Raw genomic sequence first — 25,717 nt, forward strand, 5'->3', positions numbered from 1 at the left:
AGTTATTTATAATGTGTGTGGACAAAACATTTGACTGGGAGTCAAAGGCCTGGATTCTAGTTTTTGCACCACCACTAATTAGCAGAGGGACCCTAAATTAAAAACCTTTCAGGGCTTTAGTTTTCCCAACCTTAAAATGAGAGAGTTGGACAAGATGATCTCAGCAGTCTCTTGGGAAATAATAATTTAAAACCCCCATGATACTGAATGTCAATATTATGACATGGTATGAGTGTGTTTCGTGTTTGGTAATTGCAATCATTGTTGGTTTTGTTGTGGTCATCCATTTACAATGCTTGGTGTCAGTTTATTTATCTCTTGTAAAAATAAAATACAGTACGTGTGTGAAAAAAATAAAAAAACAAAAACAAAAAAATATTAATGCTAGTAGAATAGGTAGTTTAACTCTACAATTTCCAGTTACTTGGAATATTTTTACTTCTTTTTAATATTTCATAAAAGGCCATTTAAAATATAGTTTATACTAATTTGTATTATTTCCTAATTTTGAATCTGCATCCACATAGTGGTCAATTGGTATAATAAAGAATAATACTTGATTCTTTAAAAAAAAAAAACAAACCCATGATTCCATGTTAATTATTTCCAGCATTACCCTTAAGTATAAAGATTAGCATACTGTAAATAGCTATAAATATTTGAAGTGTGTGTGGGTGATATCAGTCTATGTTCCTAAGGCACAAGCTATCTTTATCAAGGAGCTAGAGAAGCTTATTCCCATGCTTTCCAGAGAAAAAGAAAAACTTAGGTAAAGAAAAAAAATACTCCAACAAACAATGATGCCCTTTGTTCAGATCAAAGGCCAACAGAATAAAAAAGCTGCACTTACTGATTAAAAGGCATGCTAGAGATTTGTTCATTCAACAAATATTTATTAAGCACCCACAAAGGCACTGTTCTAGATGGTGGGACATATCGGTGAACAGAGCAGATGAAGATCACTGCCCTCTGCTTAGGATTTTTCAAGGTTCACAGTCTTGTAATTAATAGGAGAAACAATGCTCTGGAAAAACTATTTTCTACAGTCCACTAATCTGGAAGAAATAAAACATTCTCTTCACCAAATGGCAAATATCAATGAAAACCCAAAGAAAATAATATTTCAATCTGGTGCCTTCCCTCAGAAGTCATATTACATCATCCCTACTTGACAGAACATGTAGTGCTATGAATGACTAAAAATCAAGGCTAGGCTTTTAAAAAAGTTTTCCAAATTGGGCAAAACTCATGGACAAAGGCTCTTTATAATACACAAGATAAAATGAGTAGCACAGTTAGTACCCTGACATATGGAAATACATTTATAGGTATAAATTCTCATTTCTACATGTTTCAGTTATCTACTTAGAATGAATGGGATAAACCAAAGTGCAAGCAATAAAAACGTATACAAAGCCAGAAAATCAATAAATATTTGATGACTAAATGAAAGGAAAAAAACTCTAATAGAAATATAAACTAAATGTCCAGCCCATTTCCTCCAAGGAGTCTTTTAGAGAAAAAAATCACACTCATTTAGAATCATAATTTATTTCAGAATGAACATCATTCAGTCTTAAAGGATTATTTTTTTTCCATTATATCAAGAATTATTCATGAAATATTAAACTTCTGCTTTCCTAAAAGAGAGATTTTCCTTTATTCTTTGCCATTTCTGCTAGTGGAAAGTAGTAGTCTCCCTCTTCTTATTTCATCTTCGTAAACTGTTAGTGCTTTATCTCAATTCTCTAAGATTTAGAAGGAAGAAGTTCTTTCTCATCTTTCCTTCTCTGAAGATCCCAGACCCCACCAATGGAATTATTTTATAAATAATTTACCCATTCTGAAATTACAGGTGATAAGAACCATTTAAAGCCCTAACTTCTTTTCACATATATATATGATCAAACTGTACATCTTAAATGACACATTGCTCAAATGTTAACTTTACTAATATTTTCTAACATTTTAATAGTTTCCAGAAAGCATAAATATGATTTATCAATACCACAATTTTTCTTGAGATAACTCAGTATTCTCCTTTCTATGCCAAGTAAACGTCTACTAAGCCTCCAGGGGCCGGAATGTCACTTCCTCTTTAAGGAGTCTCTATAGGCTCCTTTCCCTCCATTTCCTGAGCACTTTGTCACACTATTCTCATAGAGGATTCAGCACACTGCAGTGTAATGTGTGCCTTGATATGAAGGGAACCCACTTCAGAGGAAAGGACATGAAACCAGATCAGAACAAGTACCTTAATGTCATGGTAATCAATCCATAAAATAAAACTGATATTTCTAAGAATCCTTAAAATTGATGGCAGCAGTGTATAAATCACCCTATATCTTATTTTAAAGATTTCAACATGGCTTTAGAAACTCTTTAAATCTTGGTCTTTAAGAGCAGGTTGATAATAAAGAAAATTTAAAATCACTAAAAAGTAAAATATTCTTTAAAATGCCAATTTTATACTTAAGCATTTTCTATATACATTTTATTTTATGAGCACAATTTAGAACAAATCAATGATGAAAAGAATAATACTAAGTTCTTTAGAATGAACAAATGTAACAATTAGGACAGTTTACAATTCTGAAAATTTAGAAGTCTGAGATATGTTCTACAATTTAAAGTAACTGAACTTTTTCGAGTACAAAACTATTTTTGTGAAATTTGCTTCTATTTTTGAAAAAATAGTAGTTTTTAAATGACATAGAAATACAGAATTACCAAGTTTGAGAAAACATGAACTTACAAAACAGTCTAAAAAATATACACACTTAAAAAAATGACTTCACAAAACTACTCAAGTGAAGTTTTTACAAGTTCTGTATTGTACAATTATAATAAAATCTGACTTATAGAATTTTATTCCAATATACCTTTTTGACACATTTTACAGCAAAAAGTTTGTAGAGTTAACTAGGTCAACCTCCTTATTTTATGTAAAAGAAAACCAAAGACCAAATTCCTTAACTGCCACTTTAGTTTTCTTAGAGCTATATAACATCCGACTATAGTAATACCTTTATAGAATAAAGGCAGGTACACATACTTCATTCTTATGACTAACTGACCATAAATAAATTGCCTGACTTGGCATTTCCTCCTAGGCACCCCCAGCAACCTTGCAACCATTCGCTTAATGTAGAATTCTTTACCTTTGTTACCACACAACCATGAAAAGCTGAAAAGACAGTGGTATTTCAGGTAATCAAGTTAATTTGCACATAAAACACTAAGTAGCATGTGCTCGTGATTCACCAGATGAAAAGAAATTCAACAACTGAAATATAAAATAAATTTAGTAAGCTCTATCTCTCTCTTCTTGAATATTTTTGGTAGAGTTTTGATAATATATGTTGTCTTTAGTTCATTTATTTTTGTTTTTAAGTCAAATACCGGAAGGGAATAGAAGATGGGTTAGGAGTGGTGGTACATGGATGTGGTATTATTAGAAGAGTATTATCATTGTAATCAAGCTGTTCATTATAATGTGACAACTTGTAATAAGGTTCTGGAGGAAGGGAAGGAAGCAGTTAGCACATTCTAAGAGAGAATGTACAGAGTCGCATTCAATAAATACTTGGCTGTTTCCATAGCTGGGTCATTGATTGAGTGAGTGAACAACATTGATGGAAGACCCTATAAACCAGCAAAAGGTGTAATAAAGTTTGGTTCTCTTGTATAAAATCTCACCTGGCCAATTTATGTGTCTTGTTAAAAATAGGTAGCATCTATTGATATTGCAAAGGGTAAGGCACAGTTCTGGCATAGTGTATCTGGTTGTCTAATGAGAAAATGCTTATACGTATAGAGGGGAAAATTCAGCTTGCTTATATAGGATAAATTATGTCTTCTAGAGCAGCAGTCTCCAACCTTTTTGGCAGCAGGGACCAGTTTCATGGAAGACAATTTTTCCAAGGACCAGGGGGTGGGGGGAGTTGGGGGGGTAGAAGGATGGTTTCGGGATGGTTCAAGGGCATTACATTTACTGTGCACTTTATTTCTATTATTATTACATTGTAATATATAATGAAGTAATTATACAAGTCACCATAATGCAGAATCAGTGGGAGCCCTGAGCTTGTTTTCACTTGCCACTCACTGATGAGGTTTTGATATGAGTCTGCAAGCAACTGATTTATTATGGGCTCTGTGCAGTCAAACCTCTCTGCTAATGATAATCTGTATTTGCATCCACTCCCCAGTGCCAGCATCACTGCCTCAGTTCCACCTCAGATCATCAGGCATTAGATTCTCACAAGGAGCATGCAAACTAGATCCCTCGCATGCACAGTTCACAGTAGGGTTCACACTCCTATGAGAATCTAATGCCACTGCTGACCTGACAGGGGGCGGAGCTCAGGCGGTAATGAGAGAGATGGGGAGTGGCTGTAAATACAGATGAAGCTTCGTTTGCTCACCCGTGGCTCACCTCCTGCTGTGTGGCCCGGTTCCCTGGGGGTTGGTGACCCCTGTTCTAGAGGACCTAATAAAAGTAGGTAAAGAACAAAGTGTTGGAGATCCCAAGATGATACTGAGTTATAATTACAATATCTACATCAACAACATATGAGAGAATTTATGATTTAGATGACTAAGAAGGTCTTGTACTCTCTCCTACTGCTTTCAGGTTTCTCTATTTCTGAGGCGTCAGGGTTGAAAATAGTGATTCTTAGGCAGTTTTACAAAGTAACAGTATTTAATAACCACTTTTTGGTATAGAAGGATGTCAGGTTAATTTATGTATGATTTGGAGAAAAAAAAAGTATGATAACTTCCCAATTTTTTTCTAAAGCAGAGGCCAGCCATGAGAACTGTCAGTAATTCAATATAGCAGGGCATTTCAACTGTTTGTCTAATATAGTGCCAGGTGTACACATGAGACCCTGGTCTTCTTAGATTTAAATACATTCAAAGAGCCATAATCCTCAGGTCTCAGAAACATGTTTTAGCTTACATATTTTCTTTCCATTAAGAGGCTCAGCATTTGAGTAACATCATATTGTCTTTACCACATAACCATCTTTAGTCTAAAAATCTGTAAGAAAAAATGGTTATTTGCTAAAAAGTAATTTACTTCCATCAACATTTAGGCAAAAACACAAGATACAAAGTGATACATAGCTAGGAAAAATATCGGTTATCTTCAGTAATTATATTAATTACATAAAGATCAAATATCTACCTTTCTTGATCCTGTGCAGATATGATTTTAGACAGATATAATCTTTCTTCTGATATTTTTCACATACTGTTTTAGGCAGACACAGGGAATAATACACAATTCTGTGTCATAAAAATTATGACAGAATCTTTCAAGGGAAAAACTTCTCTTGAACATAATTTTTTTAAATGATAAATATGGAAGATTATAATTATTTATAGTCTTGTAAAGGTAATAAAAATATGTTCACTATGAGATTTTACCCCAAGCATAAACATTCTCTTAAAAATTAAACATTACTTTTTATTCATTCTGGGTCCAGTTTTTTAGTTAGTCCAGTTCTCTTTACATGATTCTCCTACATAGATTTCTATTCTCTATTTTGCTATTCAAAATCTCACTTAGAAGTAAATCTTTTTTTCCTTAATTGTGATAAGAGTTGAAGTCATATGGCTATCAATAATATATAATATTGACAGTATTATTTTGAAAAAAGCATCACAAAAAGTGTTGTGACTTGTACATTCATTTCTGCCATCGTTCATACAGTAGGACTGTTCACATGTTTTTATTTTTATAATTCCATGAGATGCTTCATAAGTTTTCTATAGAAAAGTAATGAAGCATAAATTATACATCAAATGAATTTCGTTAAAGTTACTTTACAATTCATATATCTTAATTTGTTCAGTTTCTTTTCTGTTTTTCAGGAAAATCTCCATCAGACATTACTGACACCCCAGTGGATAAGACACTCTTGATTAACACATTTTAATTCCAACTAGTATTAAACTAATTTAGCTCACAAAATGACATACTTGTGCTAGCAATTCTGCTGATAAGCATAAATATGTAGCTTATCTTCCATACATCTTAGATATTCTATCATCAACAACAATTAAAATAACACATATCAAATATCTGTAAAGTATGAACAGATCAGGTTTCCTAGATGTTGTTTTGGCAAGGCTAATCCAATTCAGCACAGAGTTATAAGCAGGTTGATTCTTCTGATATGGATTTAGTCTAAGCATTAAAATTGCTCATTTCTATTATGGGCCTTTTCAAAAAGATGAGACTATTTCTCAAGCCTTCATTACCATATATCAGATACTGGCTCATGGCAATGGACTTGTGGATTGTGAATGGGGACTATGCTGCCTTCTGGTCTAATCAACTACAGAAGTTTGAAAAACATTCTATAAAAAACTTTAATGATTTGTTTTAGATCAATTTATATTCACAAATACACACAGACCCTTTTATTTTTCTTTTGGTGTCTGTGGGACAAGTAGCTGGAGTCCTGCGTAAGCTGAATCTCGCTCTGTGCTGCCTCCCATCACTGACTAAAGTCACAAGGACAGATCAACCCACATTAGTAGTATATTAAAAAAAACACTATGGGTATGAAAATCAATACGTGAGGTTTATAACTGAGGAAAAGTATTGGGCTAACTCAATAAAAAAAGAAGTAAAAACAATAATTTTTTAAAACTACTCTTAATTTTTCATTGAAGAATGCAAAAACATTCCCCTCTTCCCCAACCTTTTCCCTATTTTATATTCATGCTTCCACATAAACTTGTTCTAGATGAGAGGGTGGGAGACAAGCACTTTAATTTACCTAAATGTACCATTAGGTTAAAAAAAAAAAAAAAAAAAGCTACTTTGTTCTGGCACCCTTCTGGTATCTTGATATGCTAGGTAAGTTTCTACTGATAAAGCAGTAGTCTTTTCAAATTCATAAGCAGCGATAACATCTGTTAAAGAAACCTGCCTATGGGCTTGGTCTCTGATACAAGTGGCAGATTATATATATTTTTACTTTCTTTAAAATGAAATGTTACACTTCATATTCACTTGGTTACTTACCTGCAAACATGAAGTCTAAAGTTACTCAAGTCTGAACTGTATAATCTTTTCTACTCAACAGATTTTAACAGAAATTATTAATGCCCCAAAAGTCTGTTTTGAAACTACAGCTTACTAATTTGACTAATGCCAAAAAGTATGAAAATAAGCAAGATGAGAGAATTCAAATTGCACAGTGATTTCTCCATCTCCAATTAAGATGCATTTTGAACCACGTGTCTTAAATAGATACAGAATAAATGTACAGAATAAAACTAAGACAAATTTGAGTGGAGAAAATATTACTGATGTCAAAGGTATCTGCAATGTCAGATTATTTATAGAATATAAAAATGACAGAAAACAGGTAGTAGTCACATTTGCAGGCATTCTTAGTAAGTAACTCTGTTTTACTCTTTCTTGATAAGCATCCTACTGTGTACAAAGAATACCCGATTACTCTATTCCTTGGCATTATGTCTTACACCTGATTGTTGGGTATAATAGATGGCACCTGGCAATTGCCTATACCTGGCAATTGCCTATACTCTCTGTCCACAGGTGTCAGCAGAGCAGTTTTCTTTGTCCCTTGGCAGGAATGAACAGTTTATAATAGCCAACACTTCACTCCCAGCAGCATTTCTTTGACCTCCCCAGCTTCTCTCTCCAGCTACTGCCTCATCTTCACTTTCCCTTTACAGCAAAACTCTTTGAAACTCTGAAAGAGTTGGACACACTCGTTGTCTGCAATTTCTCTCTTCCTACTTTATCATGAATTTACTTTTATGCGGCTGTCACCCCCATCACTCCACCTGGCCTTATCAAAGTCATCAGTGACCACCTCGTTAGGTCCAGTGGTCAGTTGTCAGTCCTCAACTAATGTGAACCATCAGCAGCATTTGACACAGCTATCATTCCTCACTTCCCTGCATTTTTCTTCTTGGCTTCCAGGCTCCCACATTGCCTGGTTTTCTTCCAAACTCATGTGCTCCTTCTTCCCATTCTTCTTGCTGGTTCCTCCTCATCTTCCTGCCTTCTTAAAAACAGAACCCTGGGATCCTTGAGCTTCTTGTCTCTCTCTCTACTCATTACCTGGGTGATGTCATCCAGGCTCACAGCTTTCAATATTATCTGTATGCTAATAACTCCCAAATGCGTCTAGTCCAAGCCTCAAGCATAAAACTCCAGATCTGATACCGTGCTCCCTACTGGACATCTCGTGAATATCTAATAGCCATCTTAATCTTAACAAGTTTAAACTTAAGCTTCTGATTGTCCCCTCATACCTCCTCTTGCAGTTTTACCTATATAACACGGGTAAATGTCAGCTCCGTTCTTTCAGCTGAACAGGCCAAAAGACTTGCGGTCACCCTTGATTTGTCTTTTCCTCTCACAACACATATCCAAACCATCGCCAAAATCTGTTGGCTCTAACTTCAAAATATATCTAGAATCCAGTCACTTCTCACCACTGTTACCAGCCATGTTTGAGCCATAATATTCTCTTGTAAAGTTTTGCAGTGACATCCAAATTGGTCTCCCTGCTTCCACCTTTCCCTCCTACAGATGAATCTCAACATAACAGCCAGAAAGACCCTGCTAAAACCCTCCACTCAGAACAAAACCCCAAATCCCTACAATGACTTACAAAATTCTACTTGATGTGGCTTTCTGCTGCCTACGACTTCATATCTAATTGCTCTCCCCAGCCGACACTCCACTATAGTTACTCAGGCATTCTCTTTGTCCCTGGAAAAAGCTGGTCATGCACTGAACTCAAGGGCTTTATACTTGCTTGTCCCTCAGCCTAGAACACTTCCTTCAGACACCAGATGCTTGTTCCCTCACTTCCTTCAAGTCTTTACTTAAAATGGCATCTTCCTGATGAGTCCTTCTGTGGCCACCCCATCCAGAACTTCCTCAACACTGCCTATTTTCCTTTTCTGCTTCATTTTTCTCTCTAGTCCTTATCACAATCTAACATATCATATATTTTAAAATAATTATTTATTTTGTTTACTGACTGTCTCCCATAGTGGACTCTACGTTGGATGTGGGTAAGGATTTCTCTTTAGCTTGTTTACTGTAGTAACTCTAGCACAGGGTGGTGGGAGGGGGCCATAAATATTTGTTGCTGAATGTCATCAGCAGTCTGAGCCAGTGGTTCTCAAATTTTAGCTTGTAAGACTCATCTGTTAAAAATAAAAAACAAACAACAAAAACCAAAGGATTTCCATTGCCATTACCCCACCACCAAGAATCCTGATATACTGGGAGGCAGATGACCCCCGGGACTCTTGACAATAGTACAAGAATACACTTGGAGAAACACTGTTCTTGGTCTTTACCCTTTGGATTTCTTACAGGCCATCTAGTGGTGACCATCTTCATAAAGAATAGGAGTGGGTAAATTATGGCTCATGGCTAAATGTGGTCCACCACTTGTTTTTGTAAATAATGTTTTACTGGAATAGCCATGCTCTTTAGTGCACACAGTGTCTACGGCTGCCTTTATACTACAACAACAGAGTTGAGTAGCGTGACCTCAAAGCCTTCAAATCCTAAAATATTTACTATCTGGCTTTTTACAGAAAAAGTTTGTTGACCTCTGATATAGATAGAAGATAAATTATTCCAGAACACGACCTAGCAATAAGCTATTTTTTATTTTTTTAATATATATATATATATTTTTTTTTTTCATGGTGTTTTCTTTTTCTTTTTGGCTGCACGGCATGGCATGCGGGATCTCAGTTCCCCTACCAGGGATTGAACCCGTGCTTAACCACTGGACCACCAAGGAAGTCTGATAAGCTATTTTTCAAAAAGCTAAAGGTATCCTTATGTATACTTAAGGCAAATCTATCCGACCTATATAGGAAATTTGCAATATATTTACTATTTGATTTATATTTAATAATCCATTCCTTACCTTTAATTCCCCAAAGAATGGTGCCCGTTTTTGTTTCTGTAACCAACGTTAAACAAAAAACTAAGATTGTGTTATAAATTGCCTTTGGATATTTGCTATACATTTTTTTGTTTCCCAAGGACCTATAATAAAAATAGAGGCATTCTGGGAAGAATTTTCAAAAATAAGATATTGGTCTAGGATGGCCAAGTTAACTTTTTCATAAATACCCATTTTGATAAATAAACATCAAAAGTAAGGTTTCTAATAGGAAACTATTTCATTCCCTTCTAACTGAAAAACCCAAGTAAAGAGTCTAAACCCGACACCCTCTTCTTTGCTTGTTGTCCATCTAGTCACCGCTATAGGGTCTTCAGTTGTTTGAAACTGCGATTTAAAAAAAAAACTTACTTAGTTACTCAAGCTGAGCAGTTTTAATTTGTTCTAATAGTTGAGGCCAGAAAAACTATTACCACAACTGCAGGAAAGCATTATCAAAGCCAGCAGCTGTCAGGCACCTTTATTTTTTTAGGCTGCTTTTATCTTTATACTAGAGAAAGACTTGTTCTGTTCTCAATATTCAGAATCTTTGTTCTTTAAAGATTCAAAATTACATTTTTAAGAAAATTAAACTTCAGTTTTATTTATTGAACTTTGACAAATAAGCAACCTTCCCCACCTCTACTCTCCAAATCCTGGTGTATTTAATTCTGAGAAATACTATTTTTAATGTGTGAATTTTAAACTATATATATTAATAATGTTAAATGTTATAGTTCAGTAAGTCAATTCAACTTGAGATATTCAGTATTCCACTTATTCAAATTAAGAAATGATGTACTTACTAATCTTTTGGTTTGTTATCTGAGGTCAAAGATGGTATCTACAACTTCTGGGGAGAAGAAAAGGGAGTTTCTCCTGGCTTAGAGTATTTCCTAATACTAACTTCTGAAACAGACATGATCAGGAGGGATAAGAGGAAAGGCATACCATTGGGAGAGAAGACAATTTAAAGATTAATAATAGAAGGAAACTGAGAAGGAATGGAGACTATTTAACTACTATATCTATAAATAATAGGGTAAAACAGGTGCTACTGATAATAAAAGGTTGTTTTGTGAAAGTCTGAATAGGAAGAGGAGTATGCTTAGTTATGAAGGTATCTTCAAAATGTAGGACTTATGTCCAAAAATAAATAAATATCTACCTCCAGAAACATTTAACCAGGGTTTGTAAAAACATTTCTTCTTGTCTTTTTCCTTTTCAGTTTCAAGTGTTAGATTAAATAATTGTTTTTCTCCTTTTTGATTCTCTTTCTTTTAAAATATCAAGAATATTATATTACCCTGAGCTTTGTTTTTGTCTTTGGTGCTTTATGAATGTCATTTATATTGAGTTTTTCTAGTCAATAAGTGTACCATGGAGAAAAGGGGAGATTTCTTTGTATTTTTTTTTTGTTGTTGTTCTTATTACATTATTACTATGTCAAAGCATTAGGTCAGCTTGCTACAGTGCAGTCTTGCTAAAAATAGAACCTTTGGAAAATATACCCAAACAAGTAGAGACATCGGCAAACCACCACTAGATGGCAAAACCGCTTTACCATTGCTAACATACTGCCTGTAGAAAGAATGTGACTTAGGAAACTGCTGCAACATATTTCCCACCATATCAGAGTTTTGATCAATTTGGATTTTAAAATATGGATGGCCACTCTAGTCTGAAACTAAATTACTTGGTATACTTTATCTTCAACAAGTATTTATAATCTTATTCATGTCAAAGCCTTACATTTACAATCCATCATCAATGTATTATTAGTTTTCAACAGTTCTCAGTAAAGAAGACAGATCCAGTGACTAAGAATACAGCAAATGTATTAAGATAAAAATCAAAACACAATATAATACATGGTAAAAATGAACAAAAGGCTATACAGAATTCAAAATTAAATATTTACAAGTATATCCCACATTAGTTACATAGGCAAAGATATCTACATTAGACCTATTAAAAAGATTACATTGTGTTTTTATATAAAAGTTATAGATGTGTTTGATTAGAGTGATAAAAACAAGATATGGTTTTCTTAAAAGTTTTCTTGTGGTAAAGAGCAGAAAGAAGGAAAAAATAAAGTATTTTTTTTACTCCCCTCAGATTTTTTTGGTTGAAATAAGAAATGCCCATTTCTTTAACGTAGTTTAAGTTATATTAAATTCACAAGAGAAGATTTCTTACTACTCAAATCTAGAAAATTATAAAGCAACAGAGTTAATAGTCTATTTTTTAAGAAACACGAATGAGAACTTTGTTTTATAAGTGCATTTTACTAAACTATTTTGATTATTATACATAAGTGTGAAGAAAATCTAATTGGTTCAAGGATTAATGCTGCCTATTCGATAAAACTACAGGAATCAAATTTTGCCTGACTTTTAGTAAGAATGCTATGAGAATGAATATACAGCAGGTTGATGCTTTTAATGCATAATTCAAATTTCTTAGCATACAATGAAACTTTTGAATAATACTCTAGCATAGGGACAGGAGAGTCAGAGTATAGACTTAGTTCTGAGGACCTGTTAGGTGTATTCACACCACACCACAGTACTGTATTTTCTTCCACCAAAATTGCCAAACTCTAGTTAGATCAAAGGCCACTTCTACTATCTTCCCACTGACCCCAGTAGCAACACTCCTCAATTTAAGAAAGTTGCTCTAAAGTCATTCACCAGTTCCATGGTAGGTCACTTTGAGAATTTAGAGGGTTTCTTATACAAATTACTCCTTTGATAAAAGACTCCAAGTAAATAAATGTGTCTTACTTCAAATGGCTTTATTTTACTAAACGGACACCTCCTTTTGCATGTCCAGCTATTCCCCTTGATTTTACTTAATTTGATCTCCTACTCAACAATAGAAGCACTCCCATTTCAATTAAAAAAGGTCAAGGTTTAAGTCTGAACCATGCTGGTATCTGTCACAAATAGATGTGACGGATATCAACATGGTTGACAGATGCTAATCTAGAGACCGTCTTCCAGGATGGACTTATTAAATGTATGGGGTATTAATCGTAACTATTTATTTTGGAGTTTGAGTTAATTGCTATTATTCAAATGCAGTTGTTATGAATTCACAAATTTAGAGTTTGTAATAATTCCACTTGGTAATATATTTAAGTCTATACTTATAATGGAAAAGAGGGGGCTTGTTCTGCAGTGTAAACAGGGATAAAACGAGAATGTTTGTCTATTTAGGAGAATGTTTTCAATGTACTTCTTAGGGTAGAATCACACAGTGAGTAGAGCTCAGAACTGTTGAAGCTTTATGTGTTAATTAAAATTCTTCTTGCTTTACTTTCCTTTATTCATTAAATTCTAATAGGCTCAGTCTTTTCCTGGTCTAGTCCCATCCAGCCATCCCCAAATAAGAATGGGGATTCAAAACTATTTTCATACTCTGGATAATTCTTGGACATCACTATCTCTATGGAACTGGATTAGAAACTGGCGTTTGGACTTGAATTATGATTATCATGGTGCTATTTCTATTTATAGAAGGTAGCTGCTCTTCATTAACAACAAGCATTGTGGTCAGAATCATGATGAAGGATAGGAAACCGATATTGATATTTAGGAAACATTTGAGTACCCTGATCTCATCATGATACGTACCAAAGGTAACATACTATTTCTTTTTCAAACGTTTGATGACTTGAGCTTTCCAATATTTCTGAGAGGCATTTCTAGGGAGACTGGCCATACTTAAGCCTACTGAATAGGGGAAACAAGTATTTAAAAGATTAGCTGGAATGGTCGCCCTGGATAAAAAGGAATGACATTTATCATGCTCAAACATATCTAAAACTTTTTCTACCCACTGTCTTTCCTAACATAGATTAAGACGTGAAAATTTTCCAGGGGCCTTAAGTAGGAACCTCAGAGTCATGCTTGATTCCTCCAACTCTTTCCCTTCTACCCCTAACTTGGTTAATCAACTAAGGCCTATCAAACATACTAGGCATAGCTTCTTCCTCCCCAGTCCTGCTGCCACTGTTCTTAAGTAGGTCCACAGAGTCTCTTTCTTGAGCTACTGTCACAGCCAACCAGCTGACAGTCTGCACCAGTCTTTTTAATGGGTTCTGTTGTTTTTGCTCTTCTTTCAAGGGTCAGTGTTTTTCGAGTCCAGGTGTAATACCCCTTTACTCTCTCATTCTGTACTTTCCCCCTGGACAATCGATCTACGCCTGTGGATTCAGGTCCTTGATATGATGACAATCCTGCAATTTTTATCTCTAGCCTAGATCACTGTCTTAGGCTTCAAACCTGTATGTTCATCAGCCTAAGGGATATCTCTAATTGGAGGTCCCACAGGAACCTCTTCATCTGTCCTACCTCAAACCTACTCCTCATTTTGTGGTCCCTGTCATCAAATCTCACCTGGATTACTGTAATAGCCTCCTAAATAGTCTCCCTACTTTCAAACCTGTCCCTCTGCAATCCACGCTACACCCTATAACTGGAGTGATTTTTCTATAAACGCAAATATGAACATGCCTCTTTCCTGCTTAAAGTCCTTCAATAGCTTATTACTGCCCTTAAGATCAAGTTCAAACTCAACTAACCTACAAGGCTCCTCAAGGTTACTCTGGAGCCTCATCACCAGCCATTCTCCCTTTAGCTAATTAAGCTCTGATTTTTGGGAATTATTTGGTCTTTCTCCTTTCTTGTCTGAGTCTTCATAAATTTTTTTCCCTCTTCCTGGAATATTCTTTCCATATCTCTCTGCTTCCTTTGCCTAATTCATCTTTAGATGCCAATTTGGATTTTATTTACTTTTTCCCCCCACAACTTTCTGGTTATTAGCATAGTCTCAATTGGAATTCATGCCTGTTATTTTCTCTTTTTATTTTTTTAAAAATTTATTTTATTTATTTATTTTTGGCTGCATTGGATCTTCGCTGCTGTGCACGGGCTTCCTCTAGTTGCAGCGAGCCAGGGTTACTCTTCCTTGCGTTGCGCAGGATTCTCATTGCAGTGGCTTCTCTTGTTGAGGAGCACAGGCTCTAGGTGCGCAGGCTCAGCAGTTGTGGCATGGCGGGCTCAGTAGTTGTGGCTTGTGGGCTCAGTAGTTGTGGCTCGTGGGCTCTGGAGCATAGGCTCAGTAGTTGTGGCGCACGGGCTTCATTGCTCCATGGCATGTGGGTTCTTCCCGGACCAGGGATCGAACCCGTGTCCCCTGCATTGGCAGGCAGATTCTTAACCACTGCGTCACCAGGGAAGCCCTATTTACAGTTTTGACAATATTTTTCTGACAATGACTCTCCCAAGATTGGGTTTGGTGGCCTCCTGCTGTGCTCTAAAAACACGCACTACTCATTTAATATAGCCATTTTCTTTGTAAATTCTAATTGCCTTGTCTCTCTCTCTCTCATTCACCACAGTGTAAGTTTTTTAATGGCAGGGATTTTGTATACAACTATATCATAGGTGCCTAAAAAAGCCTAAATCTATAGTTTGAATTCAGGTCACTGCCCTTCTTAAAGATGTCTGACAGTTCCTACATGCCTACTGAATAAAGACTCAAGTTCTTAACATGGCATATAAGGCCCTTCTCAAGATGCTACAGCTTATCTTCCAATTTCATTTCCAGGAATTCCTGCTTGCCCTCCCCTCTACTTTCCATTCATATTACCCTGAACGCCTCTGCACAGGTCATTCTGATGCTTCCACACTTTTGCTTATACTTTTCCCACTTTCTGGAATATCATTCCTCTGCTTGTTGTTTTCTTGGAAAACTTTTTCCAAACCACTGTTAGCTCCAGTTCAGGCAGACTTTATAGCTCTCTCTTCTAGGTCAACACAGAACTTTACTCTGTTACAGCCCATATCTTGCTGTATTACAGTTATTTATTTTTAATAATGACTCGCTGGCTAGACAGTGAGCTTCAGGAAGGTACGTATTATACACACTCATTTTTATACGCCTACCACAGTGCCTGGCATCTAGTAGTAGTCAAGTGTTTATCTAATTGGATTAAAACAGAAGTTAATTCTGTTTCAACTACTCTTATCAAGACTCAGGCAGAAGGCAGGTAAGGGAAGAATGGTTCATTCTACAAAATGTAAAAATGAAAATGTATAGGTTTATACATCTTTGCTTAACCCTAGGAAGAATTTGGCTTCCTTCCCAACCCACTGCCTCTTTTTTAAAGTGCCACTTAGAGAGCTTCTGCTAGCTCTTGTAAGTAGATAAACTCTTCTGATTTACTCCCTGACTCCAATCTATCCTTAGTAAGAGAAATAAGAGCATGAGGAAAAAATATAAAATGAGCTAGAAATATTTTATGAGTAACGATCAACTATGAACTTTAAAAGGTAAAGTCAATGGCAGAAGTTCAGAAAGCCTTGCCTTGAATCCCCGTCCTGTGACTTTCTGACTTTGTGCAAACTGCTTACATGCTTTGGTTTTTTCATCTGTGCAATGGTAATGATGATAATACTTACTTTACCCCTAGGTTATTGTGAGGATTAAGAGTTTATACACATGAAATATTTAGAACAAAGCATGGCATACAGTAAGCAGTTACTAAGTGTTGGCTATTATTATTATCTTAAACAGTGATTGTTTAATTAATAACCAAGAGTTATAATATGTTCCTAGATTTTAAGAAAGGGGCCTCAAGACAGAATGTGAGCTCTAAGACTTTTGAATATTAATATACAGTAGCCAGACAAATAGCATATCCTAAAGGACTTTACATTTCAGACTTAGTACTAGGTTCTAATTATGACTTTTTTTATTCAATTGCTGTACTGTGGAAAATTACTTATAATTTTATTTCTCCATTTTCACATTTATAAAGTACATTGATCTACACTGAAATGATGGTATGTATTAATTAACATGATTATCAAGGACTTTGAAAATATAAAACACTAAAGTGACAAATTAGTTTATAAGTACCTGATGTAATTCATTAACAATATAGCATATAACATTAATTCCCGTAATGCCTTCCAACTGCAGTTCTTAACTCCTAAATTCTTCCTAATTTTCTCAAAGGGTGTTATAAAATTAACTATGGAGTTAAAAAAAATAAACTTCAGAATCTATGTAGCTTTGGGTTAAAAAACTGTCAGATTTAAATGTGGATGCCATAGGGCTTCCCTGGTGGCGCAGTGGTTGAGAGTCCGCCTGCCGATGCAGGGGACACGGGTTCGTACCCCGGTCTGGGAGGATCCCACATGCCGCGGAGCGGCTGGGCCCGTGGGCCATGGCTGCTGAGCCTGTGAGTCCGGAGCCTGTGCTCTGCAACGGGAGAGGCCGCAGCAGTGAGAGGCCCGCGTACCGCAAAAAAAAAAAAAAAAAAAAAAAAAAAATGTGGATGCCATAAAATTGAAAAGTGATGTAATTCTAAAATCATTATCATCTTTTGCTAAAATAAATGCGCTTGTTGCAAATTTAAAATACTAACATGTATTTTAAAATCTGATTTTATAAATGTTATATAATGATATTGATAAAAATTCCAGTTTAAAAGCCACAAAGATGATTCTCAAAATATTTTGTTATAGCCTATAATTTTGATAAATGAATAGGTTATGACTTAGCCATAATGTGAAAGTACAGCCAAATCTTGATTATCTTTAGTCTGTGGAGATATGGATGGCTTAGATAGTTAAAATCCATATATCATTCCAAAACCTCATCCATTAGCCTTTTCTCCCACCAAATCTTCACCACAGTTAGCTTAGCTAATTTGCATTTCAGCTACCTTTCTTTCTTACTTGCACAGTGAAATGGTAAAATATATGAATAAAAATTTGACAATAAAGAAAATATTGGAAGGAAGGGCTAATCTACATACAAGATAACCGGTCTCTGAATAATCAAGAGTTGGCTGCACAGCATTATGTTTACCTTAAGGATTAAAATAGCCTCATTCTCCTTCATATATTTCAATAAAATCGAACAGGAGTTCCTATGCCTTAACATTCCTAGTCAGAGTTTCTCTGAGTACCTGAAAGAACCCTGGTGGTACAGGACCTACTGGCATGCCATCTCCTGGGGGAATGTTTCCTAGCACTGGACTGGGAGCTGCTGCAGCACTCTGCAAAGAATAAAGGAGAAACAAACCTATATCATTACAGAGAAGGCACAGAACAAAAGACTGATGATAATAGACTGTAGGAAGGGAAGCTTTTCATTCCTGGGAACAAATATTGGTAATTTCCCCCACTCCAGAGGTAAACTAAGATGTAGCAGTTAGTTTAGGATATGACTAAGTTATTTGGCTTAAACAGGTCTCTTTAAACTTTTTGAAATCACAGAACTTTAATAAGATAGTATATTTGAGTAAAATATAAAAGGCAAATAAAATGATAAAGTGATAGAAGTTTAAGTAAATGCTTTATTTTAAGGCACAGCCTTCTGAAATGGCAACATCAACAACAAATAGATAAATATTTAAGTAACAAGTTTGAAAATGGTGGTTGTAGGAGTTGGAAAAAAGAACTCTGTTTAGATTATGCTTTTCTCTGTCATAAATAAGTATAATTACTTCTCTGTCTATAGGTGGCAACACGCACATTATTCACTTTCTGATATACTATAATTGGTAGCCAAAATATAATTGATAGCAAAAAACAGGGTGGTGAGGATGAAAAAGTAATTAGGAGATTGAATAAGAGAAAGGAACTAGATTTGGAGAGATTAGTCTCAGATAAACAGATTATGAAAAAATCAGATTGAAAAATTCAAAGTCTACTTTACTTGCAAATTATTTCATGGAATCCTATGGCTTCATGAAATAGGAATATGAAAAACTTTGGGATAGGCTCTTTGTAGTCAAGTCAAGGTTTTAGATTTAACTCTTACATAGAGCAGTAATACATACAACTATTTTACAACCATGGATTTCATCCCTCAATCTCGTTAGACACATTACAAATACTAAGAACAGCCAAGAAGGGAGCAGAAATATGCTGAAGACAGATCAGTATGAATTCAACAGTTCTGTTATGAGAAGAACTCAAAACAAATCCTGGATCTAGTGTATTTGTTGTACTTTTCTCACTTGTAGATCAGTTTATTCATTCATGAATTAATATTCCATTAGAAGATATAATATCTCAGTATATTTGTAGCATGTATTTCCCAATATATAAATTGATAAAAATACTAAAACATGTTTATTCTATAGTAGTGGAAGTTATTATCACTGAAAGCCAATGATTTTAGTATTTCCTGAGGAAACCTAGATTTAAATGTGGTTATCTAAAATGTTGGTTACCTATGAATGCCAACATTCTAAACTTCTGATAAAGCACAGAAGTATAAAAGGAGAAATAATATTTCTTAGATATTAAGATGAAACATCAATCTATCATCCCATTTTAAGCAAAAACATGCAATTTCATTCAGTGTACATTAATTGAATACCTACCATTTGTCAGATAGCTCTATTTTGCGTTATAATATCAACACTCACGTTTTTAAAAAAATGAAAGGCAAACTGTTTTTCATTTTAATTAAACTTGCATAAAATTTAATACACAACGTTAGAGTAAGAGAAAAAGTTACCACCAAACATTTATCTTCTTTTAGTTTAAATATATATGGTTACAGGCAGATCTAGGAAGAAAGATTTGATCTACATCCTTTGACAGTCAATTATTTTAATGGGGAAGTTGCTCTTAGTACTGAAAGCTAGACATAGGATGTCACTATTGTTCTAATTAATTGCAGAACAGAAACTTGTTTTTGCAATAAAAAAGACTTACATAAAAAGAGAGACAAGTTTGTAAAACACAGTCACCTATGCTTTTATAGAAATGTATACTACAATGTTGAGCAGGTTTACAAAAACAAAGCAGAATTCAGTGAATTGCTGCACCTCCTTAGTGTTGTTCAAAGATGCTATTTCTCCTGCAATTCTTGTTGCCTGGCAAGTATAGCTACATAATTTCTAGTATAGAGCATGATGCTTTAGTTTTCTGGTGTAACAGCAATTTCTAGGCTTGGCCTAAGGACACAAATTGAAGTGAACAGAATACTAGTAATTATCCAGTTTATTTACCCAATACAAAGCACTGGTATAGAGCACTGCAGTCCAAACTTCACTTTGTGGATCACATTTTTGAGCTAAATTATCCATCCATTCTTCTGGGATTTATTGACAAGGGATAATTCCCTCCTTTATTGTACTGTGTGGACTCAAGCTTAGAGTACCATTTGGTACACCATGTTGATCAATAACAAATACTAGTCTGATAATAAACACTGAAGAGTTACACTAAATGGTACTCTAAGTTTTGTAAAAGAATATATTTCTCAAACTGCCTAACTTGCTCATTTATATACGGTAGCAATAATAAATAATACATGCTTTGAAACTGTAAGCTAAATAAGAATCAAGTTTTGGGGATTAGAGCTTAACGTAGATGGGAGAAGTACCACATTTTCTGGGTTTCATTGCTGGAATTTCTGAGACTTGTCTCAAGTTTACTTCCAACTCATGAGAAAAATTTATCTCATGACTTGAGGATCCACAGAAAGTTGTTGCTGGCTCTAAATCATAAAATATGTATAATATTATTCTGGGGGTTTGTGACCGAATTAAAAAAGGAGAGCAAATAATTTAATTATACTAAAAACTACTGCAAAACATTAGTTTTGCTGGATTTGTGTGAATTTCCATTAGAATACCATGGAAAATCCTTTATATATAATATATCCACAATTATTTAGGGTTGACTTTTTATATTCTCTCTCTTGTAAAAAAGAAAGACATATAAATAATATGGCTGTAAAATACTTCTAACTAAACTGAATACATAAGACTTTGGAGCAATGTAAAAATATTAATTAGCATTAAAAGTATTTTTTCTTTTTACTAGTTTACTTTGTATGCTTTTAACATATACTTTCACATATGTATTTTCTAACTGCTCTTTCAAATCATTTACTTTGTCAAGTGACTTGAATTTCAAGGTTTTTTGGAAGTGAAAACTTTACTTTTAAAATATTTTCCCAAATCACTAATATAATTTTTACCTGCTTTTTATAAATACAATATATTAAATTTGGTGTTTTCAAATGAACTAAATTATGGAACAATTATTTGCTTTTCCAGGGATATATTAAAATGAACTTTAAAGAATCACCAGGAAATCTTTCTTCATGTTGCTATATATTTATCTTTGTTTAAGTCTCCTCTCTTGGACTTTCTGTTTTTATATCTTTCTACCTATAAGAAGGCACAAGTCAATCTGTGCCCCTTCCTCTCTGTGTTATTTATTTTCCCTTGTATATATGTCCAGCACCATTTCCCATTTTGCCCCTTCTCTTAAATGCTATTATATAATTGAATTTTAATAATAACTTTTATTCTCTAATTCCCTATTTCTGAATTTAAAGAACAGAGATGTATACTGTTATTTTATATTTTCCTTCTTAAATAAAAATCTGAAATAAAAGCTAGAAGAGTTCTTATTTTGACCTTAGTTATTATCACTAGTGGCCTCTGGTAGAAAAAAAAAGTTGTATATACTTCTGTAAGGAGGTTTCAAAACAATAGGCGTAAAATAAAATTTTGCTTAAAAGTAAAATTAAGATGCAATTGATTAAAACATAATTAGCGTTTATCAAGATTCTACACATTAAATAACTAACAGTTTTAGTTACTAAGGATGGTACAGAACCAGCTGCCTAACTATACACTGGGGAATCAAGATATAAAGTCTACATTTGGTGGAAAAGGAAAAAATACCTTAAGTATATGTAAAATTGTGAAGGTAATAACAGAGGAGCTAAAATAGTGATATACTTATTAGAAATTGGAAGGAGGATTAAAGGTAAGAGTAGGTAGGAAGAGACCAGGCAGAGAATTATTTGTCTTTACTATTAACACACTTATACTATTTTTAAGTCAGATATAAGTATTTTTTGAGAAACATTTAAAATGGTCATACAGTAGACTCCCTTATCTGTGGAGATAGATTCCAAGACCTCTAATGGATGCATGAAACTGCAATAGTACTGAACTCTATATATATTGTTTTTTCCTATACATACATAACTATGATAAAGTTTAATTTATAAATTAGGTACAGTAAGAGATTAACAATAACTAATAATAAAATAGAACGATTATAACAATATACTGTGATAAAAGTTATGTGAATGTGGTCTCTCTCCTTAATCAACTTCCTCACCTCTGCCAGAAATGCGGCAGCAGCTTCTTCAGCAGCCTTTCTAGTAATTTTTATATTTTCTGATCTACACCTATTCCTGCATCTGTGTAACCATTCCCTTACTAGCAGTAAATGGCTTGGTGTCACTTGTTTCAGAGGATCTCTTGCTGAAGTCTCTGTAGAGGCTCGATATGCTTTCTGGCCCAACACAATGCTGTCAATCAGAACACGTTTTCTGTTCATGTCTCCCACCCACAAATTTTAATGCCTTTCCTACCTTAACTAGTGCTTAGCATGCACTGTGGGCATGACTTTTGCAGTCTGAGGTGTGAAAACTAGCACAGATTTCTTTTTCCTTTGTCACAATTTCACGGATAGAAGACTCCTTCTTACCATAGATCTTAGCAACCTCAGCATGATTGCTTTTCTTTCATTATTAAGTTGAGAACTTTCACCTTTTCACTTAAAGGAAGCCCTTTTCAGCTTCTCTTTGCCATATCTGAATTGCCTGCATCACTACTGTTGTGCTTTGGGGCCATTGTTAAGTAAAATAAGGGTGACTTGAATACAAGCACTGTGATACCACTACACTGTATCTGATAACCCAGACGGCTGCTAAGTGACTAATGGGCGGGTCAAGCTGGACAAAGGGATGATTCACGTCCCAGGCAGGATGTAGCAGGACATAGTGAGACTTCATCATGCGACTCGGAATGGTCCACATTTTAAAACTTATGAATTGTTTATTTCTGGAATCTTCCATTTAATTTTTTTCAAAACTTGGTTGACTGTAACTAAAACTGCAGAAATCAAAACCGTGGTTAATCAGGGCCCTGTAGTAGGTTTCCTGTCTTCACAATTTTAATGCAGAGCACAGTTAAATATTTTAGCTGTTGGTTGAAGACATGTTCTTTATTATACTAAGAAATATTTCTATGCCTAGTATTTTAAAAACAATTTTCAAAGATCAGGAATAATAAAAGAGACTTTGCCTTTTCATATTTGATGGGTATTATTTGGTTTTCTTTTTCTTTTTTTTTTTGTGGTACGTGGGCCCCTCACTGCTGCGGCCTCTCCCATTGCAGAGCACAGGCTCCGGACACGCAGGCTCAGCGGCCATGGCTCATGGGCCCAGCTGCTCCGTGGCACGTGGGATCTTCTCGGACCGGGGCACGAACCTGTGTTCCCTGCATCGTCAGGTGGACTCTCAACCACTGCGCCACCAGGGAAGCCCCTGGTTTTCTTTGGGCAAAGACACTTTGCCTTTTCATATTTGATTGGTACCATTTGGTTTTTCTTTTGGGATATAAGTAATTATATATTGATAGTTTCCTTAAACCATCATTGTATTTATGAGATAAGTCATGCTTGATCATCATGGATGATCCTTTTAATAGGCTAATGAATTATATTAGCTAATATTTTATTTAGGATCTTTACGTCTATATTCTAAATGAGACAGGTTTAGAAAATTCCTTGCTGGATTATTCAAATTTAAGCATTAGGATTATTCTACCTTCTCAAAATGGACTGGATTGCAAACTCTTTTAGAATGCCCTGAAGAAATTTACATAATATGGTGTTTATCTACTTTGTAAAGTTAAAAAATATGCAGCGGGTAAAACTGCCTGAATACAAAGGCAATTTTGGAAGTAATTATGGCCATTATTCTTTTTATATTTTCTACTTCTATTTACTTCAATTCTGTTCACTTATATTTTTCCCAGAAAACTTCATTTCATTGAGATTTTTAGTTTTATTCATATACACACCACTTTCATATGCTTAAAAAGGTCCTCTGTAGCAGCTGTGAGAGACTGCCAGTAGACCACAAACATCTGTTTCCCTCTTCTTTTATGGTAATAGAACTGTAGCCAGAGACCTGGCAGCCCAGCTACACTACATTGCTCAGTCTCCCTTGCTCTCACCAAGAATTAGGCTCTTACTAATGTGAGCCGAAGAGGTATGCACCACTTCTAGACTGCCTCCTACTTTTTAACTGGAGATCTAATTTCTGTCATGCCTACAAAACCAATGTCCTGAACAATGGCAGAGCACCCACTAGCCTTAGTCTCTGGATGACTTGTGGAGCACAGCCTGCCCGCCTGCCCTGGACTGCCTTACTGAACTGCTGGCACTAGACAGATGATGACTTGTTTTCTCTCTCCTAAATTGAATTAGTGTTCTCATCATTATCTCTTTGCCAGGAATTGTTCTATTAGTTCCCTTTCTTTTTCTGTTTAATTAATATGTTTTCTTCTTTAAAAAATTATCTCTATTTTCCTTTTTTGTAAAAAAGGTTTCGTTCATTTTCAAAATTCTTAATAGATTAGTAACTAATTTATTTTCTTTTTTTTAAATATAAAGAATATAAAACTGTAAATTTTGCTCTGAATTTACCTTTGATTGCATATGCAAGGTTTGATGGTAGTGTTCATGATTTTTTTCCTAAATCATCCAATAGTATAATTTCGATTTCCCAAAGAGTTACTGGATATAACTGGAAACCAAAATTATACTGATTAGATGACTTAGAAAAAAACGAGAACACCAATATCAAACCTTGTAGATTTAACCAAAGATATACTTTAATTTACAAATGGTTGGAGGTTGTATTTTCCTTTTTAATTTCTAGCTTTCCCAATTGTGTCCAGGTAAGATATACTATACAACTTCTGTATTTAGGAATTTGTTGAATAATTTTTTTGTGGTCTAATCAATGACCAATTTTCATAATTTCCCAGGGATATTTAATAAAATATCCATGTTCCTGCTCTACATTTTTATCCATTTGCATAATATCTTTATATTATCTCTAATTTTTGTCCCCTTGCTCTTTCAAATATACATAATACCCTATTATTGTTGCTTGTCCATTTCTCCTTTCTTTTTTATGTTTAATAATCACTGCCTTGAATCTATTTTGCCCAAAATTGACATTGCAAACTCAGCTTTTTTGTGTGTTCATATATCAAATCATCTCCCGTCCATTTATTTTTAAACTTTATGCTGTATTTTATCTACCTGTTTCACTTGTTAGCAGAAAAGCACTCTCATATGCATCTAATGAGATGTCCTTTAAAATTAGAAAAAAGAAACTTTTTTTTATCTTAAGCTTTAAAGGTACCAACATTAAGACAAACAATAATATCGTTTATGTTTCTTTATGAAAAATGAAGTTAGCTTTCTCTTCCTATTCTACATCTCCCTCTTCCATTTCCTAACCCTTATTATAAACATCTGGAGTTTTAGGCATAAACTTTTTGTTTTCATCGTCTCTGCTTTCAGTAGTAATTTTTGACCTCTACGTTCAGTTTTATAATTATACTTTCAGTATCAAAAACAACTCCAATTTTGTCTAGTTTTTTTTCCCTATCAGTTTAAAACAATAACATAACTGTGCTACTCACGAGTTTTAATTTTTATATACTTCTTAGTTGGCTAGAGGATGTATGAATATCATTTTCGAAATCCTTATATGTGCAAATGTCTTTTTTTGACTCTCATCAAAACTATAGACACCACCATTGTCTGGTATTTACTGTTCCAGAGAAGTCTGATGCCATCCTGATTTTTGTTCCTTGG

At 34.6% G+C, this 25,717-nt stretch overlaps 1 protein-coding gene across 10 annotated transcripts in view; it reads right to left on the reverse strand.

The window, feature by feature from the left end:
• Positions 1–25,717, reverse strand: part of SSBP2 (single stranded DNA binding protein 2) — a 298,735-nt gene that overhangs the window by 70,865 nt on the left and 202,153 nt on the right. For 6 of the 10 annotated variants that reach the window (XM_029215891.1, XM_029215885.1, XM_029215889.1 and 3 more), the window contains one exon: positions 17,959–18,048. The exons of the other annotated variants lie outside the window; for them this stretch is intronic. In XM_029215891.1, the coding sequence (XP_029071724.1) occupies positions 17,959–18,048 (90 nt within the window). The remainder of the gene's footprint in view (positions 1–17,958; positions 18,049–25,717) is intronic. 10 annotated transcript variants of the gene reach the window in all.

Source organism: Monodon monoceros, unplaced genomic scaffold (assembly GCF_005190385.1).
Source record: "Monodon monoceros isolate NGI ecotype Baffin Bay Population unplaced genomic scaffold, NGI_Narwhal_1 Super_Scaffold_12, whole genome shotgun sequence".
Classification (NCBI taxonomy): domain Eukaryota; kingdom Metazoa; phylum Chordata; class Mammalia; order Artiodactyla; family Monodontidae; genus Monodon; species Monodon monoceros.